This window comes from Danio rerio, chromosome 8 (genome assembly GCF_052040795.2).
Source record: "Danio rerio strain M-AB ecotype USA chromosome 8, GRCz13ab, whole genome shotgun sequence".
In the NCBI taxonomy this organism is placed as follows: domain Eukaryota; kingdom Metazoa; phylum Chordata; class Actinopteri; order Cypriniformes; family Danionidae; genus Danio; species Danio rerio.
The window spans coordinates 46,159,953-46,182,051 of NC_141028.1; the positions used below are offsets into that span (position 1 = coordinate 46,159,953).

Sequence of the window (22,099 nt, forward strand, 5' to 3'; positions counted from 1 at the left end):
CAAGGCAAAGGCAGGTGCAGCTTAGTTTATTTAGCATTGAACTTCATTAAATTAATGGCATTGTTTATGTTTTTGCGGTTATAAATTCATTCAACATTTTTTAAATACACTGCATTCGTTAATATCATTTAAAGCAGTGGTCAGCAAACTTGTTCCTGGAGGGCCGGTGTCCTGCAGATTGTAGCTTCAACCCTAATCAAACACACCTGAACAAGCTAATCAAGGTCTTGTTAGGTATACTTAAACACCCAGGCAGGTGTGTTGAGGCAAGTTGGAGCTAAACCCTGCAGGGACACCGGCCCTCCAGGACCAAGATTGGTGACCCCTGATTTAAAGCAATGCTTTAAATAAGGAGATAAATAAATAAGGAGATTAGTCTTGGAAATAAAAAAGGAGATTAATCCTGGAAATTTTATTGTACCTTCAGCCCACAGCCCTTAGTCAAGTTTGGCTTTTGACCCGATATAAGACTAAGTTTGGGCATCAATGTTATATAGTGTTTAGCTAGTGTTTTGTAAAAAATGAGTCAATCCAAAACAGTTTGTATAAAATTTGTACATATAATATATTTATATTATATTAGATTTGTATAAAAATATGTATATGAATAGATTATAAATATGAATAGATTTTACTGATTGTAAAGTATAAATTTGTTTTGATGTTTTGGTAGGTGGTTCAGGCCTGGTGAAAGGGGTGATTCTTTTATCTCCAAAAGTGGGCCTTTTTGCAGTTATACGCCTCATTTCTTATTTATTTATTTCTTCCTCAATCTGAACCTGGCCATTGTAATAAAAATAATTAAAACATAATAATTATAATTATTACAATAGGCTGCATGGTGGCGCAGTTGTTAGTATGTTCGCCTCACGGCAAGAAGGTTGCTGGTTCAAGCCTCGGCTGGGTCAGTTGGCGTTTCTGTGTGGAGTTTGCCTGTTCAGCCTGTGTTGGCATGGGTTGCCTCTGAGTGCTCCGGTTACCCCCACAAGTCCAAAGACATGCGGCACAGGTGAATTGAGTAAGCTAAATTGGCTGTAGTGTATGTATGTGTGTAAATGAGTGTGTATCATTTCCCAGTGATGGGTTGCAGCTGGAAGAGCATCCGCTTTGTAAAACATATGCTGGATAAGTTGGCGGTTCATTCCGCTGTGGCGATCTCAGGTTAATAAAGGGACTAAGTCGAAAAGAAAAAGAATGAATGAATGATAATTATAATAATAATAATAATGTAGAGCTTCACAATTTTCTAGACTCTCTTTTAAAGAGTACATTTGAAAATTCAAGGATTTTTAAAATGGGCAACTTTTGGTGCTTCACAACTTTTTATTGGTAATTTTTTGTTTGAAGAACAATTATGTCAAAGATTTAGAATAAAATTACTTATAAAAGTAATAAAAGATGGCGTCACTCATGGCAGATTGTATGTTTTCTTGCACAGCTGAATGTCGGACGCATAAAAAATATTTGTTAGCATTGGGCAAAACTGATTAGCTCATGAGCACATGAGGTTTACCTGAGGTAAACATTGTTGCTGTTTTAGCTCGGTAAAGTTGGTTTTAGGTTTGATATTTGCTGGACATTCGCGCACGCAATTTTAGGGATCATCTGTGAATTACATCAAAAGAACCAAAATGCACAGTAACGCAAAGCAGAAAAAAAAAAATCTAGAAGATTCCAGGAAATGGTTATAGAGGTCAGACTGATTTACTACAGGTAGCAAGGCTTCTAGACCTCTAATTATACCGTACTTGCAAAGCAGAAAAAGGCAATATCTCTTATCATAAGTAAACATTAAACATAAGCTAAATCACCTAAATGTAATTTTCTCCTTCATTTATGTATACATCACACAAATATATGAAAATAATAATTACAGTATTTCACCTAGATGTAAGCTTCTCACTCTAAAGTGTTCTCACATTCCTAGGGACAAAACTGACTTACCACAGGAGAGATTTTAATTTTACCTATATTTTCATTCATATTTGTATAGTACATACATATGGAAGAACAACACTAACATTACACTGAATTATAATTCACCCAACTCTTTGTGTGTCTGTGTATATATAATTGTTTTTCATTTTAAAGTGTGTAACACATCCCCAACAACATACTGGCTTAATTGTAAAAAATATTTACAGTAATTCACCCAACATTTTCTCGTTTTAAAGGGTGTAGTACATTCCCAAAGGTCAGAAAGACTCACTACACTTGAGATTTATTAATATATTTATTCAAATTATTATTCAGGATGCAAATATTTTGAGAAACTATTTACAGTAATAAACCCTTGTGTAATTTTAGGATTTTAAAGGGTGTAATACATTTCTATAGGCCTCTCTAAGTCACTACAGGTGTGATTTTACCCATATTTTCATTCATAATTTTACAATACCCAAATATTTTTTAAAAACGTTTACAGTAAATTACCCTACTGTAATTTTATCATTTTAAAGTGTGTTGTACATTCACAGAGGCCTCACTGACTTACTACAGATGAGATTTTACCCATTTTCAATTCACATTTGTACAATACACAAATATTGAAGACAAATACTTACAGTAAACCACCCTACTGTAATTTTATGATTTTAAAGGCTGTAGTACATTCACAGACGCCAGACAAACTTATTCCAGGTGAGATTTTACCCATATTTGCATTAATATTTTTACAGTACACAACTATTTTTGAAAAAACATTTACAGTAATTCAACCTACTGTAATTTAATGACATTTAAAGCTGTAGTACATTTACAGAGGCCTCACTGACTTACTACAGGTGAGAGTTTACCAATATTTTCCTTTATAATTGAACAGTACGCAAATATTTTTAATAAATTTATACAGTAATTCACCCTAATGTAATATTATGAATTTAATGGGTGTAGTACATTCACATGGGCCAGACTGACTGACTACAGATGAGATTTTACTCATTTTTTAATTCATATTTGTACAATACACAATTATTGAAGTAAGATACTCTACTGTACTCTACAGTAAACCACTCTACTGTAAATTTATGATTTTAAAGGGCGTAATACATTCACAGAGGCCTCACTGACTTACTACAGGTGATATTTTACACATATTTTCATTCATATTTGTACAGTACACAAATTATTCAAACTTGTTTTTGCGGTGAATCACCCTACTGTAATTTTATGTATTTAAAGAGTGTAGTACATTCAAAGAGGACTCACTGACTTACTACAGGTGAGACTTTACCAATTACCAATTACTTCATAATTGTACAGTATGCAAGTATTTTTTAAATATATATACAGTAATTTACAGTACATTTGCATAGACCAGACTGACTTACTACAGGTGAGATTTTACCCATTTTATAATTCACATTTTTACGGTACACAAATATTTTTTTACTAACTGTACCAATAAAAATGAAAATATGGGTAGAAGCCTTGCTACCTGTAGTAAATCAGTCTAGCCTCTATAACCATTTACTGAAATCTTCTAGAATTTTTTTTTTCTGCTTTGCATTACTGTGTGTTTTGGTTCTGTCAATGTAATTTACTGATGATCCCAAAAATTGTGTGCGCGAATGTCCAGTGAATATCAAACCTAAACCAACTCAGAGTTTTCTGTTGTTCAGCTGCAAGAAATAAATGGCATTTCTAAAATATCAGGTGTTGGTTAGAACAAAAACTGCTTTTAGTATGGAAAATATTCCTTCTATCACGTGCCGTTACTTTTATAAAGAACACGATTTCAGACTCACTCCTGGCAACCTGCACTTGCGTTTGTTTTTATCTAGGCATGCAATACCTAGTTGAATCACTGGGTGTCAAACTTGCATACTGCACATTTAAAATCAGGTCTGAATAAGCATTTTGAATCGTTTTACATAAATAAATCTGCTATGCTGTAAAAAAATCAAATAAACAAAAACTCAATATTTTTGTTTGTTTTCCATTAATGAAAGGTAAACTGGTTTAAAATGTCATGTGATGTAACTAATGACAGTTTTGTTCATCTGTTTTAAATTTTTTACCATTTCTGAAAACCTGTTTATTTATTCTAAGTTTTCACTCTAAAAATAATACTCTCTCCTATACAACATAATACTTTATTCTCATTACTAGAAAAACATTAGAATCTAATGAATAAATAGACCAAGCACAGCAACTGAGTATGAAGTTTATTATAGGTTTGAGATGATGCTCTACTCATAGTCAAGGAATTTAAGGGCCTTAAACCAAATGTCCAGTTATTAATTGCAATTAACAGTCTGTAGGGGGCAGCAGTTACAGACAGAATAAATAAGATGACAATTATCTCTTCTCATGGTCTTCTCTTAAGCTCAGTCAAGTAATCTAATGTTTATTTTGTATATAAAACAGACATTAGTCTTGTGTTGAAATGCAACACAAATGTTTTAATATTAAAAGCTGCTGATGTGAATGTTGAACTGAACAAATATGCAGACATAAACTGAGACATTTTCCTTTCTTCAAGATTCCTCTTTTTCATCACCATGTGTGATAATGTAACAAAGCGACTTATAATCAATATTTCCAGCCACGTCTATTGGAGCCACTGCAAAAGCCTGGTCAACCTGAAACACATACGATCAAGATCAGAACATCACCAAAGATTCAGTCTTATAGCTGATGATATGACAGGCCCGTAGCCAGTCTGATGAAAAGGGTGGGTTTTTTTTCTCAAGAAGTGGATTTTTTTTTGCAGTTATACGCCTCAGTTTCTATTTTACTATGAGATTTAAATACTGCATTTTAGTGACTTTTTTTGCTGGATTAACTAGTCAGATGTCATCATAACCACACTTTTTGATGTACTAAAATATTTCCTGAAAGATTGCAATAAAAAAATTAAAACAAGACAAATTAAAAAAATATATTACATCCTATATCATTAGAAAAACATAGCAATCTGTTAAAATTTTAAAGTAAAAACACTGTAGCCTGTCATTTATTTGACAAAAAACAAACTGGCCAGCACATTCAACTTTCCTCAGTCACAATTTGGCCATTTCAATAAAAAAAAAAAAAGAAAAATTAAAACATAATATTAATAATAATAATAATGAAATAATAATAATAATGAATTCTTCAGAATTTTTCTAGCCTCTTTAGTAAAAAAAAAAAAAAAAAAAAAAATTTGAAAATTCCTGGATATCAACAATAGCCAAAATATATTCAAATTAATTTAATATGGTCCACTTCTGGTGCTTCACACCTTTTTATTGCTCATTTTTATTTGAGAAATAAGGTCCAAGATTTAGAATAAAAGTTACCTGTAAAATGTTTTCTCTGTTTAAAAACAAAACAGTAGTGAAAGAAGACTTTTCTTACATCAGATTATAGTCCCACCGAAGAACAGCCGACAGAGGATTCCGTTTGGCCGTAAATCATTTTTCGATGGATTATTTTCATTATTCATGATGACATAGCAGTCAAAATAGGACAAATGAGCTCATATATGGGACAAATTCTGGACCTTTGTTATTGAGGAGTGACATCTGACAGCTAAGGACTTTGCTTGCCATTAAAGCCTTCGTCGGATAGTTCTTTAAAAAAAATAATGTCAAAAATAGGAAAATAGAGGTCATGGACTGGGCAAGTCAATAAATATACAGGACGTCACGACTAATGTGGCCAATAAGCTTAGAACCTAGTGGATAGGGCCTTACCCTGTTTGGCAGTCTTCTTGAACATATGTTCAATATTTTTCAATAATGATGCCTCTGCCTGCCATTTTTACCTTCTTGTTCTTTATGACCCACACTGTTACCAAAGAGCATAGAATCACCATTAAGCTTTTAGGTGTTACTCAGTATGTTGGATCAAAGATTCAAATGTTACCACCGTTACCACTCATTGGGTTATGTCGTGACTCGCGTCACATTATTGTGGCTTTGAGGCTCTGTGGGATTCGAATTAGTGGCCAGAGTTATTTAAAATGAAACTTTATTACAATATTTATTGAATATAAATACAGGTATATTATATTAATTATATAATATATATATATATATATATATATATATATATATATATATATATATATATATATATATATATATATATATATATATATATATATATATTATAAAATATTAAATTACATAAAGTAATTAAAAGGACAAACTCTGGACCTTTTGGCCATGGGGGGTGGTTCGTTCAAACTACCCGAAACCCCCCTGGCTACAGGCAAGTATGAGAGATATCAGAACCTATTGTTTATCTAAGAAAGATGGGAAACAGTATTCATATCTACAGGGTTTTTATGCATGAATGTAAATATTTACCTCTTCTGCTGTGAATTTATCAGCTTGGGTCATTAGCAGCCTCTTGAACCTGAAACAAAAACCAAAAAGACATCAAAAAGAAAAAAAAAAATCCAAACTGTTTACCTAATATTACTATTATTAATAATTGTTAGTAATAATTACAAAAGATATTATATAAAAAAAGCTGACTCACCTTAAAATATTAAGTCAACAAACCTCAGGACACTTTTGAGTTGACTCAACTTTCAACTTAATTGCTGCAATTGACTCAATTTTGAGTAAACTCAAAAATGTCCTGAAGTTTGTTGCCTTAAAATTGTAAGTTGAGTCAACTTTTTTTTAAAACATAGTCTCTAAAAAAAGTACTAGTATCTAGTTAATAACTAATATAATGACAAAATTAAGTATGCATACATACAGTATATAAATATATACATCTTTACAATATACACAATATTTAATTAAATATTGGTGTACGAATTATATAAAGTATTGAAGTAATATAAGTTTGAGTTTCTAATAAAAAAGTAGGCTTCTATATAATTATATTAGCAGTGATAATAAATACATTTTATTTATAATATACCTTTCTAGAACTCAAGGTGCTACAGTAGTAGAAACAATAAAAGAAGACGCAAGAGTTTGCATTAATATGTTCAAGTTACGACAACATCTAACAAAATGAGGCTCAGACAACAAACTTTATTTTCTTTACTTTTATTATTATGTTAGCCAAATCTTTTCCTCCTCAATCAGAGGCATTCACATAGCAAAAAACATTTTTGAGACTAGTAATCAAAAAAATAATTTGTTTCAATTCGTTTTTTTAATTAAAATTGAAAACAAATCCATGGTTGTGTACTTAATTACATGCATGTTTTCAAGTTTAGAACCTCAAATAAAATAAGTAGCTAAAATTGTTTAATTTTTTGTTTGTTTTCCAATTTACTGTTAATGCTTGTAAGAAATACATTTAACAACAAAAAAAATTTTTCCGGTAATTTTTGTTTTTGTATTAAACCACAGGTTTTCATTGTTTTACTAAACAAAAACATGTACTGTCCCATATTATCAGATTAAAAAATATCAAAAAACATGTGTGTGGGCTTAATAATACAAAACAACTCCATTAGTGTGGAGCAATTTAGTTGTCAACACAATTTCTTTGTGTTGCTACAAGTTAAATATTGTTCTAAAGTATCTGACAAATGTATTCACTTTTCAATTAGCCGCATTTTTAAATTGATGTAATTATCAATATTTTCCTGTTTAGAAACTTAATAAAGTTATTCTGGCTTCTTAAAAGTTTTAATCTATACAATAATGTATTAAACTATGCAGTTGGAACAGACCACTGGAGTTATTTTTAGAGTGCACAACAATAAAAAAATAAAAGGAGAAGGAATATAAAGCACCACATTTACTTATTGATGATTAAGTATTAATATCTAATGTTAGATGTTAGTATCTAAAAACAATTTAAGCAGTTCCTTGAAAATAACTATTATTATGCAGATCATCATAGAAGTAAAAATGTTAAAACTGAAACTAGTATCAATAAAAATTTGTCAATGCTAAATAAGTGCATTTTTTTGTGTATTTAAGGAACAAGTACTTGTATCCAACTGTAAACTGTAGCATCTAATAAAAAAGTAGCAAATGGTGAATGATGTGTAGTTGAAGGGATAATTCCCCCATAAATGCAAATTCTGTGATCATTTACTCATTCCAAACTAACTGATATGCTTGCTTCTGTTAAACAGAAAACATGATATTTTGAAAAATGTTCTGGGAATAAAACAGCCATTGATTTCTGTAGTATTTTATGTTCCTGCTATGGATAGCAGTGGCTGGTTCCCCCACAGCAATAACCAGAATATATGAAGAGTTCAGATGCAAAAACCTCTAAATGCCATCTGAAATGAGCTTTTTTTCTCAGCCTCCTATGTTTATGTTTAGTTATTTCAATTTAAAGGCAATAAAAAGAACTTATTTGTCACTATTAGTCTACACACAGTAGTCAGAGAAAATGCTAATTTTAGAAGAAAATATCAAATGGCTTTTATAGGATTTTGCATCCTACTCTTCATATAATTTGTGTTCAAAATGGGAGAACTTCGTCAAACCTCTTATAAAAGGGCACAGATACTTTAAGAATAAGCAAATGACTAAGTTAAAGTACTTAAAGGAAAGTTAGCATGAATGTTTTAAAGATTAAATGTTAATAACGCTTGCCATATTACGTTTTGTACACATACTCATCTTTATTGACAACTCCTGTGGCATTAGGGTCGAACAATTTAAAAGCAGCAAGGATGGTTTCCTCTGGGTCTGTGCCTGTTTGAAGACAGAAATATTTCAGAATATATTTTTAAAAATCCTTCATTCCTAAAGTCCCTAAGCATTTTCTTATTGATAAAGGCGTTTAAATATTTAGAAAGTTTAATCATACCATTGAGCTTCTCTCCAAAGAGGGTGAGGAAGACAGTGAAGTTTATGGGCCCTTTTCCTTCTGTTAGCATGGACTCCAGCTCTTCATCACTCACATTCAGCTTCCCTGGTATCATATTATATATCATTATAATTTCACTAGATGTATGATGAAAGCATTCTGAAAGTCTCAAGTGTACCTAGTTGTGCATAAGTTTCCTTCAGATCAGATTTGTTGATAACTCCATCCCGGTTCTGATCTATGCAGCCAAAAGCCTATAAAGAAGAATAGAGTGTAAGGTAATGTTAAATTATCATTCATGCTATAGATGATTTAGAAATCCTGCAGTCTTATATAATATAATTCTGTGTTTTTTTTATTAAGAGAAATCAGTTAAGTCAGTTTTATTCTGAAAAATATTTTCTCAGCACACATTATTTTAAATCATGATGTTAATGTTTATAATATCTAAACTTTTTATACCTATAGAACTAGTACCATTAAAATGTTGTCGTTCAGACATATATTTTCCATTAAAAATTTAGTTGGCGGTTAAAAATAAGTTGGTGGTTCATTCCACTGTGGTCACCCCTGATTAATAAAGGCACTAAGCCAAAAAGAAAATGAATGAAATATAGATGCATATTATAGCTTTATATGTATACTGTATATATACATTTCTTTTTTAATCAATATTTATTCGTTCATTCACTCATTTTCTTATCAGCTTAGTCCCTTTATTAATCAGGGGTCGCCACAGTGAAATAAACCGCCAACTTATCCTGCATGTGTTTTACGCAGTGGATGCCCTTCCAGCTGCAACCCATCACTGGGAAACATCCATACATTCTCATTCACACACATACACTACTGATAATTTATCCTATATTCACCTATGTTTTGGATATATGTTAGATATGTCACTATATGTTGGATATATGTTTTTAGACTTGTGGGGGAAACCGCAGCACCCAGAGGAAACAATGCCAACAAGGGGAGAACATGCAAACTCCACACAGAAATGCCAATTGACCCAGCCGGGGCTCGAACAACCTTCTTGCTGTGAAGCGATTGTGCTACCCACTGCGCCACCATTCTGCAAATATTAGTATTGTCTGTATTTTTATTTATATATATATATATATATATATATATATATATATATATATATATATATATATATATATATATATATATATATATATATATAAATTTGGCCATTACTACTATTATTTATATTGACTTTTCCCCCTGCTATGTACACTTTGGCAATATGCACCCAATATGTATGTCATGCCAAGAAAGTGGATTGAATTGAACTGAAAAATCAAGAGAGCTTTTATACACTGTAAAACAGGCAGGGTTTCACACAATTCGTTCATGTTGTCCCAACCCAAATTAATTAAGTTGGCTTAGCGATTTAAGTGGGTTAAACATAATACAATTATGTTGTCGCAAAAAAATCTCAAGAATTGTGTTGTTTTAGCTCATTTTAAATAAGTAGTTTGAACAAACAGCAACATTCATTCATTCATTAATTTCTTTTCAGCTTAGTCCGTTTATTAATCATGGGTCGCCACAGCGGAATGAACCGCCAACTTATCCAGCATATGTTTTACGCAGCAGATGCTCTTCCAGCTGCAACCCATCTCTGAGAAACATCCATACACTCTCATTCACACTCAAACACTACGGACAATTCACCTGTACCGCATGTCTTTGGACTTGTGGGGTAAACCGGAGCACCCGGAGGAAACCCACGCGAACATGTGGAGAACATGCAAACTCCACACAGAAATGCCAACTGACCCGGCCGAGGCTCTAACCAGCGACCTTCTTGCTGTGAGGTGACTGCACTACCTACTGCGCCACCGTGTCGCCAAGCAGCAACATATTTAAGTATATATTTTAAAATAAGTATATTTTAGAGTGTATATAATACATATAGATACATTTACATATATAGCTGTGCAGTATATTTAGCAATTTTTGCAATTGACTTTATATACAAAACTGATATAATGGACATACACTGAATACAAACCATTTCAATCATATTTAAAACATTTTATAATCACATCTGAAGTATTCGAGCAAACCATTTAGGCTACTTGCACTTATAAGGCTTTCCATACAAAATAAATTTTTATCAAAATTTGGCACACATTAAAATGATCTGTGATGTTATGGAATTAATTATAAAGACTGACCTCCTTAAACTCCTGTATTTGTGATTGCTCAAACATGGAGAAGACATTGGAAGAGCCTCTTTGAGCAGTTTTCCCCCTCTTGGCCGCAGCTTTCTTACTAGCCTGTGAGTAAAAAAAAAGGAGAAGCCTTATTTGGAAACTCAGTTTATGCAATTTATACACTGTAAAACCCAAGAGTCAACTTTATCTAATGAAATGACTGTAGTTAACTCAAAATTGGCTGAAAATGAATTCTACTCATTTGAAAAGAGTTTTGAACTCAGTGTTGAGGGTAATAAGTTAATTAAATACCTCATTACTTCAATGTAAATAGAGTAAGTTCACAGTACTCATATTGATTCGTTTTTTAACTGAAATGGTTTGCAGCAATGGGTTTCCTCGATTGGTGTTAGTTGCCTCAACTTATTGGGTTTTACAGTACTCAGTTGGCTTGAGTTCTCTTCATTTATTGGGTTTTACTGTGCCCAAATTGCTTCTTTTACTCAAATAGATTAAGTTCACATACTCATTTAGATTAGTTTTTGAACTTCAGATGGCTTGTTACAATCGGTTTCCTTAAATGATTTGAGTTACCTTAACTTTTTTGCGTTTTACAGTGTACAGAAAAAAGTACCTAAGTAAAAATACTCAATAAAAGATAGTATCACAACATAAAAATGCATAAAATGATGCTTCTAATATTTAATATCAACAAACAAACACTATTTAATGATTAGTTTAACTTCATATAGACCCTTTTTATTTTCACATTAATACTATATTCAAAACCAAAAATGTATAGCTGTGTCTACTCACCATGTTCACTGTCTGCTTTGCTGTTGGTCTGGGCTCCTGGGTCACTGACTTACTAATGGAGTCTTTATGTATGAGGACTCTTATCATTTGTTCTTCTATAAAGGTCTGCAGTGTTTCTGTTCGTCCCCTACATGGACACCCAGAGCCTCCTAAATACAGGAGCCCTGATAACTGCACAAGTGCTCAGATTCCAGCAGGGTGGAAAATGAGATAAAGTGTGCAGATGGGGAGGGGGACGTGAATGAGAGATTTGAGGGATGAAAAGGATGGATGAATGCATTGAAAATAGCCCCTTTCACAAAATAATACCAGTAAATTGTCATATAATTAATGACCAGACCTTTACCTGTAAATGATGTGATGTTCATATACAGAAGAATGCCAACAATTTACAGATGATTTTACAAATTCTTAATTTTCCTTTTCTAAATGGATTTGTTCACACATTATCTCTTCAAAGCAATTGAATTTTCTGGAAAAGATTGGCTGTGTGTGTAAAAGGTGCTACTGAGGAATTTAATGTGACATGGAATGAAGCAAACAGCAGCCTAAGACAGGATGGCAGGAAAAATGTCACATGTTTAAAATAAGAGTGAAACCAACGACCTGGACTTATAGAGACTGTGTGTCCTTAGGCAAAGCTCTTGTACAAACAGTGCTTGTGACTGTGAAATTCGGGGTTTGCCTGGATTGTGTTAAATGTGTGCTTGGATGTATCATAAAAAAAAATCGGTTCTCTGTATTTGACATTTTCTGTAATTTATCTAAAGTTACAACTGGCTATGCCTGATTTTTATCACTATTGAATCAATCATTTTAAAGAATGTTAAGTCTGCTGATTTGGAGAGCTCATTTACATTTATTTTGAATGTCTCTTATTTAACACAACTGATTTAAGCTTTGGTCAAACTAGTGTTTGAGCATGTGAAACAAAGCTGCAGAAAGGGCTGAGATTAAAAAAAATAATAATAAATTATTAGACGTCGATGAAGTGAGTGTATAAATGTTTTTCTAGTCTACTGTCCAGTCTAACTGCAATTATGATCTTGTGTAAATTGTAGATTCAGTTTCTTATTCTTAGGGTGTACACACACTAGGTACAGCTGCCTTGAACCCAAGGCCAAATTAATCAGTAGGCATTATGGGCACAGACGTGCTCTGCGCTTACACTACAAGCGTACCGTGCCAAAACCCAACCGAACTGAGCTTTGGCACACCTCTTCCAACCAAGCCATGGCCGGCCAACTGAACCGCACCTGGGCCTGATTTAGAGCACTCATACTTGTCAAACGAACCGTGCATGGTTCGGATAGTCAAGGGGTGTCAAACTTAGATCCTGAAGGGCCGCAACCCTGCACAGTTTAGTTCCAACCCTGCTTCAACACACTTAAGCTGCGGTCACACTAGAGTTTGTGTGTGCGAAATTCTGTCGTACGGCGCTGCGAAAAGGGGATGCGATTTCGCAGGTCAGAGTTTACCAAGCTTAAACTTTGCACTGCAGCGACCTGTGAAACTTAACGCATGACCCTGCGTTTGTGGTCTGACGCATTTGCGGGCGCATGAATGGAAGTCCATGGGGAGAAAAGTCAAGTGTGATCCTAGCTTCACCTGTAGGTTTCAAGGACTCAATAAGTAAGATCAGGTGTGTTTAATTAGGGTCTAGTGTGAGTGCACCATTCTTCCTCTTCTTCTGCTGCTGCTGTAGCTCACTTGTTTCAAGAAATTTGTTGTATATGCTCTATTCCAGAGCTTGGTTGTAACAAGTGGTTGTTTGAGTTACTTTCGTCATCAGCTGAACCAGCTGTTTAATCTGTTTGGCATCCAAAAGACATTTTTACCCACAGAACAGAACAAATGTAGAATAACATTTCCCCGTTTTTCAGATTATTCTCTGTATGTGAAAATCCCTGTAGATTAGCAGTTTCTGAAATGCAAAATAAATGTTCTTGTTTTTCCTGTTTTGCACAGGCTTGGTCGTCAGCCATGAAATGATTAGCCTAAAAAGCATAATGGCTAATGCTAATGCTGCCTCAATGGCAGTACAGGGAAGGAGACCAAAAGCCACTATGTGATTGAACATGCTTCACATGATCAAGTTAGTGTTACAGGTTTCCCAAGTTAAGTAATTTAGTCTCCCTGTGAACTGCCAACTTATCCAGCAAGTTTTACACAGTGGATGCCCTTCCAGCTGCATCCCATCACTGGGAAACATCCACACTTACTCATTCAGACACTACGGACAATTTAGCCTACCCAATTCACCTATCGCGCATGTCTTTGGACTTGTGGGGGAACACCTAAATGAAACCAACGCAAACACGTGGAGAACATGCAAACTCCACACAGAAATGGCAACTGCCCCAGTGAGGCTCGAACCAGCAACCTTCTTGCCTTGAGGCGAACGTGCTAACCACTGCGCCACCGCCTCGCCCTATTTGGCAAACAAAGAAACTATGTCACGACTGTCAGTGACCACCTGAGGGCGCTGTAGTTCAATGGACACTGAGTGGAACTACAGCGCCCAAAAAGACTACATTTCCATACATTCTTTCGCGCACACACCCAGTCTGTCATCTACACTGATTTACGACCACAGCTGTCTCCAATCTTCATTGATTACCTGAACTATATATTCAGTCATTTATCCTCTGTTTGTCAGTTGGTTGTTGTCATCTTTGGTATGTTGATCCTTGCTCTTGTATCTTGTTGTAGTTTAGTTTGAGTTTAATCTGTCTTAGTTTCTTGTTTTGTTTGTTCGTTTGCTATTTTGTTATTTTGTACTTTGGATTTTTGTATTTTTTGTCACTTTCTCTGCACTATACATCATTAAAACTGCACTTGGATTCTACACCTGTTTTTGTTCCTGTTTTGATCACTCTAACGTGACAAACTAACATTAGAAATCGAGTCAAAGAGTCCAAGTAAAGCAACTACTGTTCTCCTCAATGGTGACATCTTAAACCACAAAAAGTGGTGTTGTATTTTTATTGTTGTTGTAAAAAATTCCTTAGTGAATTCTTAGTAATATTCTTAGTAATGGCAGAAATAAGGAAAAACAGGTTGGCAATAAGTAAAGCTGCTGTTTGTGGAGTTGCTTAATCATCTTGTGCTTAGATTTTGAGAGATTCAATGTGTTTTATTACAGTTTATTTCATCTACGGCTTTTACTGAAGTCAGTTGTAGACTTGTGTTTCTCCTCTCTGTTTCTGCATATTAACAGCAGTTGTTCGTCATCAATGCTCAATCAACACTTAATTAACCCCATCATTGTCTCATTAACTTTAACTCTGCTGCTGAGTAACTTTTACTTAATTTAGAGAGGGACCAAATTCAGTCTGAACTGAGTAAATTTTACTCTGAGGATTTTGCTGTGTAAAAACTTCCTGGCAAGTGTGCAGAAGCAAGTTGGAGCTAAACTCTGCAGGACATTGGCTATCCGAGATAGAGTTAAGGCACCCCTGGTTTACACTATGGAAGCAATGCTATCAAATGCATTTTTCAACAACCTCTTGATGTGTTTATGGATGAGCTCAAAAAGATTTTTGTTTACACCTGTTTAACATTGTCCACTTGTAATCAGGATCATCAGATGTAAAAAAAAATGCACCCTAATCCCTTGGATAAACTGGGTCATTATTACTGTAAGTATTATCTTTAAAATGAACTGATAAGAATCAGCTGCAGTGTCCTTTGTTCATCTTAGCTATAAAAGGAGCTCTCAAGAAGGCTTGTGCAAACTTGGCCCAAAATTCACCTTTAAATCAGATTGCATATCTTTTATTTTTATTATTATTGGCTGTTATAGTATTGTGCCAACAGCAACAAAAAAAAAATCCTCCATTACAATATGACATTGTCTATTATGTTAAGTTAAAGCTAGAAAGACTGTCAATCATTTCCACCAAACAAGACTCATACTCCTCCAATGTTTTCCTAAGTAATTTTGCCTCATTTAACAATTTCCCTTTGGGCACTTAACCTGGGGCAAGCAAAGTATTTTCCATATCAGTAGTGTGTGGTCCTCACTGATATCCAAGGTGACGAGTTTGCCCTGGCAACAAGAAGGGCCTGCGGTCTGAGCTGGCGTAGAAAGAGACAGGTGTGGGTATTTTTCTACAAAATAGGAGGAAACGATTCTTCTGTTTACTTAAATACGGGTAATCAGGAGGGGGGAATTATGAATGAAACCCGTTTTCCTCAATAGAGTATTGGTGTTTGGCAGGGTTACAGTACCTTGTAATACCCAGTAAATAATAATAATGCAAGCGGTTTGCTTAGATAGCTTTAATGATGCAAGCTAGTGAACGTAATGAGTCTTACAACGGATAAGGAATGGTTAATTCTCTAAGTAAAATGGAATGAACAACATATTTGGGCTACTAAAATATTTGGATGCATACACATTTGGTTTTAAAATGGACCACACAAAGGACCATCTAGTGAGACTGGGTATCGGAATAGTCGTCCGTTGACCATGAAGAAGGTTGGATGAACTGATCGACAGCTTAAGTTGTATTTCACCATTCCAGTCCCATTTGTATTGAGCTATTAAGGAGAAAACTGAAGGAAATCAGCATCTTTTCTCTTTGAGATGGTGCACCCATGAGGAAGACACTCCAGGGGACTTCCTACCATGGACAAGGTAAAGTACAATCTTTTTAAAAACATAAGTTTTATTGTCTCAATGGTCAGATCATGTTGTTTAAATGTTTTAACACTACTGAAAGACTCATTTTTAATCTAAATGTACACATTTAGTTCATTATTACATTTAATATAGTAGATGTTTGATACTGCATACATTCATAATTCAGATAACTCTTTTTATCTACAATTCATTGAACTTGTTTTGTGTCCAAAACATTGGAATGCAATGTTAAACATCTCACAAATATCTTCTCAGTTTTCATCGATCCTCCCCCTCACGCCATGGTAGATTTCTTTGTTTGCAAGATTGCGCTTATGACTGTCATCTAACGGCTCTTGACCTTGGACAAACTCCGTGTTTGATTTGTGTCAATCTGGCAGCGTCTTCAAATCAGATATTGTACAAATGCATAGTTATGTGTCTGTAATTGTCCATTGGCAAGAGCTTTGGCATGCTGTTTTATGGTATCATAATAGCTCAGAGCTCATAACAAATGAAAACTGATAAATGATCATCTTGAACTATAAAATGACCATCACGCCATCTCATAAAATTATTAACAGTGAACTTACATCTTACTGGAATAGGTATAGAGACTCATACAGAAGCCACAGCTGTAAAAATATTATTATACTGATAGCTTTCTATTCTGATTACATTAGTATTGCAGGAGACTTGCGATTTGTGTTTAATATCACAAATTTTGTTCAAGTGGTGATTATTTGATCATTTGCATCACATTCAGTTGGAGGTAACGCCATCTGTGTGATATTTAATGTTATTATATATTCACATTTCTCAAAATGACTGTTGTTGAACATGATCAAAAGTCAGTTCTCTAGCTGATCTATTTAAAGAGTTGGAATCCAAGAATAGATGTGTCCAAAAATAACGTTTTGTTTGCACTGATAAGCAGTTTTCGCAATGTTAGTATACTCTGACCGTAACCTGTCACAAGTGGGTGTCTGACAAACTTTGTGGCCCCAAAGAACTCTTAAGGTCTTGACACACATAATTATATAAGACATTTTTGATTATGGAGCACCTTTATGTGTTATCAAATGAAGACTTCAGATGCAAAAACCTCTAAGTGCCATCTGAAATTTCCATTGAAAATGAGCATTATTCTCAGCCTCCTTTGTTTATCTTGAAATATTTCACTTTAAAGAGCAGCAAAATGACTTATCCCTTGCCATAAATGTGATATTACTGAACATACACACAGAAGCCTGATCAAAAAGGCTCATTTTAGAGGACAATTTCAGATGGCATTTAGAGGTTTTTGCATCTAAACTCTTCAAATTAGTGTATATAAGTAGCTAACAACAAAACAACAACATGTTTTTAAGAATTTTGCTAACAATAGATGACAAGAAATGAAGTTTTGTATTTTAAGTGAATATTACAGAGAATATTAAGGGAACTTTCAATTTTATCATTTTAAAATGTTTCATATTCTAATGTTTTATAATCCATAGATTATGAAAATGATAACCTCCTAGGGCCTGAGTGTCCACATACATGGACGGCACATTTTTTAGCTCTTAAGTGGCTATTTAAAATACTTTGAATGTTTTACATTTTGTTACAGACATGCAGTGTCATCCTGCAACTGTTTTGCAGCATATGAAATAGTCCAAACACTATTTTTAAATGTCCAAAATGGGGGAAAAAATAGATTTTACACTCTGATAGTCAAAGCAAATAAAAAAAAAAATCTATGTTTTATATATGCATAAACATTCGGAAAAAAGTGTTTTATGTAAATTCAGACCACAAGTCCACATAATTGGACATCATTTTACTCTAAAAGTACATCATATGAAAAGATGATACTTATATTTTTATTCTAATTAGGTTCCAATAACCCCAAATAGCAAAAAGAAATAAAAAATTGCATGTAAAAAAAACACCTTGGGCCCTAAGAGGTGAATTTTCTAAAAAATGAATATATAGTAGGTGCCATAGAATGCCTTGATACTATATGTTAAAATTTTCTCTGATATCTGAGTATAATCTCAATGAATGGTTTTTCAGTTCTATTTCCAACCCTATAGATGTTGACCCTAAAAAGAAATTGTTGATTTTGGCTATTTTTTTGATTAATTGACCACATAAGTATTCTAAGTATTGACATACTGTATGTGGAATATTAATGAGCTGATGCTGCAACAGCTCATGTCAGGGCCTGATGCGCATGCACACACACACACACACACACACACACACATACACACACAGTCTGTGTTTTGTCTCGACTGATCCCTTTTTTTAGGGATTTTGTTTGAGACCTATGATATATCATTTCCATGTACTGAACTCTTTATACTCTGCATAACTGATTTATTTTATCTTTGCCATGATGACTGTAAATAATTATTGACTAGATATTTTTCAAGACACTTCTATACAGCTTAAAGTGACATTTAAAGGCTTAACTAGGTTAATTAGGTTAACCAGGCAGGTTAGGGTAATTAGATAAGTCATTGTATAATGATGGTTTGTTCTATAGACTATCGAAATTCGAAAACAAAAATAGCTTAAAGGGGCTAATAATTTTGACCTTAAAATGTTGTTTTAAAAGTTCAAAACTGCTTTTACTCTAAAGGAAATAAAACAAATAAGACTTTCTCCAGAAGAAAAAATATTATCAGACATACTGTGAAAATGTCCTTGCTCGTTAAACATAATTTGGGAAATATTTAAAAAAGACAAAAAAAAAAATTGTTGGGGGTTTATGATTCTGACTTCAACATACTTCACAGATGTGATTCGGTGTCAGGAAATTATAGCTGCAATATTTGTAGTTCTTTGCTAAAGAAAAAGAAGATGGAAATAGTTCCACATTAATATAGTGACTTTCAGTCCCTATCTGCTGTGAAAAATGACAGCAGTGAGAAAACAGCTGTAAAAAAAGCATCTTATCATTGAGATATGAGTATGTTTACAAAAGTTTAGCAAATTGCTGGGAATAAAAAAAATAATTCATACTTAAAAGCTCTCACATAGCCTTATGCTTTATATGCTTTAAATAGCTTCTTGAAAAGACATTTGATTTTATTTATGAGCAACGTGCAATAAGTAATAATACTACTTTCTAAAGTAAAAAGTAAAGTAACACATTAATTAAAAAAAAAATAAGTAATATAATTTAAGTTCATTTACCTTGCTTAATTGGCATTAAAAAAAATATTGCGGAATAAAATTACCTTAGTCAGGTTGAATCACACACTCAATGAGAAGATTGAGTTAATGAGGGAACAGAAAGTCGTCTGGCACTCATCATCATCATCAGGTCTCCTTTTCACAGCAGTGTACTGTTCCAGTAACAGAATAACTCAAACTATTGGTTTATTTCGAGTCAGAGGAGGTATCCATATAGTACTAACTGAAGACGCTAATGTTTCACATTGTAGGTAGCACATTGTAGGTAGCACATTTTGATGATGCAATATGCTGCTCGTCAGATTTTGCTACCAGTGTAAATTTTAATGTGGAGTAGTGTGATATAAATCTGTAATATTGCCCAAACCTATTCTCTAACCCCAACCTCAGAACCATTCAAATACAAGGTTGGTAGCATAATCTGATGGGTAGGATAAAATGTCAGGCCACTGGTTAAAAAATTATTTTGCGAATCAGCCATCATCACTACAGACAACTTTGATTTGTGTTTAATGTATGAAGAGTTTAATATTTAGGTCTGTGGCTCTTCATTTGTTTCCAGTAAGCCACAATTTTTAAACTTATATTCACTATTATTTTTTTTTAAATGCAATCTGTATTCGTTGAATTGATTAAGAATCAAGAGATTTGTCAATAACTGAATTGAATGAGAGCTAGAATCAAATTAGAACGTCAGAAAAGTAAGTGAAAATGTCCCTGAGGGGATTTATTAATTATTTACTTGTGTATCTTATGTAACTTTAGTTTCTTTATGTAACACAAATATTATAAGATTATTAATAAGAATCATGCACAATATTTCTTCATGGAACTTGTTTTGTTATGGTAGAACAGAAATAGGCTCTCCACAACAATACCTGAAGTGCTTATTTCTCCATAATGTAGCTGTATGATGTAACATTAGGATCTATCTAGATTTACACCTGTGAATGAGAAATTTAGGTCATGTCCACAATCAACACACTTGTTATCAGTATTTTAACACATGGCTCACCAGGGCTGCAGAGACACATTTTCTAAACAATAAATCCATGTAAGTTATTATTACTTTGTAATCAAACTTCAATCATTTTAGTTTGTCTACAAACCCAAATCAAAAAAGACAGTATGAAAACACAAATGAAAAAAAAAAGGAGGAAGTGATTTCTAAATTAACTTTACTGCAGACAATACAACAAACATTATTTAATGTGTTCACTATGATTTTTATTGTTTTTTTTTAATAAACACGTATTCCAATTTTGATTCTTGCATAACATTTTAAAGTAAGAGGGGACAGAAGCAATTTAGGGCTAATAATCAGGTAAATTACTTAAATAATGATTTGATTTGAAACAGCTGATGTCAACAGGTGATTGTAACTTGATCTGGTATAAAAGCAGCATCCAAGAAAGGTCCTTTAGAAGCTAAGATAGGCTGAGGATCGCCAGTTTGTCAACAAATATATGAGAAAATTATTTAAATGTTAGAAAATGTTCCTCAAAGAAAGATGGGAAGACATTTGGATATTTCACTTTTAAGAGTGCATAAATTAATTAAAAGATTCAAGGAATCTGTACAACTGTGATCTCAGATTCCTCAGGCGCACTGCATCAAGAATTGTCATTCATCTTTAAGCTATATCACCACATGGGCTTATGACTTCTTTGGTAAACCTTTGCAAAGTACCACAACATGTAGTTACATCCACAAATGCCAGTTAAAACAGTACTGTGCCAAAAGGAAGCCCTATGTTAACAGTGTCCAGAAACGCTGTTGACTTCTCTTGGCTCTGCGGTATTTGGGTTGGATCACAACACAGCGGAAACGTCTAGTGTGGTCAGATGAATCAGTATGTCAGGTATTTTTTTGGGAGATATTGAGTCTGTGGGCTCCGGACCAAAGAAGAAAAGGATGATCCAGACTGTTACCAGCAACAAGTCCTAAAGCCAGGGTCTGTTGTGGTATAGGGTTGCGTCAGTGTCCTTGGTAAAGAAAACTTGCACTTCTATGATGGCACCATTAATGCTGAAAAGTACATGGAGATTTTTGAGCACAATATGATGCCTTGTTTTTCAGAGACGGCCATCCATATTTCAACAAGACAATGTAAAACCCCATTCTGCACACATTACAATCCTGGCTGCGGAGGAAGAGGAGACAGGCGCTTGACTGGTCGGTCTGCAGACCAATCTGTCTCCAGTACTATAGAGATTGTGTGGTGCATTCTGAAGTGTAAAAAAACGACAGCAAAGACCCCGTACTGTTATCCACCTTAAGACTTATCTGCAGGAAAAATGGGACAAAATTACACCTGAAACACTTCATCACTTGGTGTCTTCAGTTCCTAAACATCTTTGAAGTGTTGTAAAAAGGAATGGCAACATTCCAAAGTGATGAATGCTTTACTGTTACAACTTTTTTGAAATGTGTGGCAAAAACCAAAATCGGATAGTGTTTATTTAGAAAAACAATGAAAATCACGAGGAACACCTCAAATAATGTTTGTTGTATTGTCTGCAATTAAATAATAGTAAAATTACATTTAGAAATCACTAGCTTTTTAAATTTA

General features: G+C 33.8%; 2 protein-coding genes across 4 annotated transcripts in view; one reads left to right on the forward strand and one right to left on the reverse strand.

Annotated features, from left to right (window-relative positions):
- gck (glucokinase (hexokinase 4)) overlaps positions 1–22,099 on the forward strand; it is a 38,387-nt gene that overhangs the window by 987 nt on the left and 15,301 nt on the right. Inside the window, exon 2 of one of the 3 annotated variants that reach the window (XM_087263875.1) lies at positions 16,306–16,356. The exons of 1 other annotated variant lie outside the window; for it this stretch is intronic. The gene's annotated coding sequence lies outside the window, so the exon portion shown is untranslated. Of the gene's footprint in view, positions 1–16,243; positions 16,357–22,099 lie in introns of all 3 variants that reach the window. One more of the 3 variants, XM_087263877.1, reaches the window with a different exon arrangement.
- On the reverse strand, positions 4,150–11,894 carry myl7 (myosin, light chain 7, regulatory). Its single transcript, NM_131329.3, is given in 7 exon segments — positions 4,150–4,583; positions 6,297–6,345; positions 8,537–8,615; positions 8,731–8,835; positions 8,909–8,984; positions 10,920–11,021; positions 11,715–11,894. Coding segments are annotated over 7 exon segments (519 nt in total). The 5' UTR covers positions 11,718–11,894; the 3' UTR covers positions 4,150–4,478.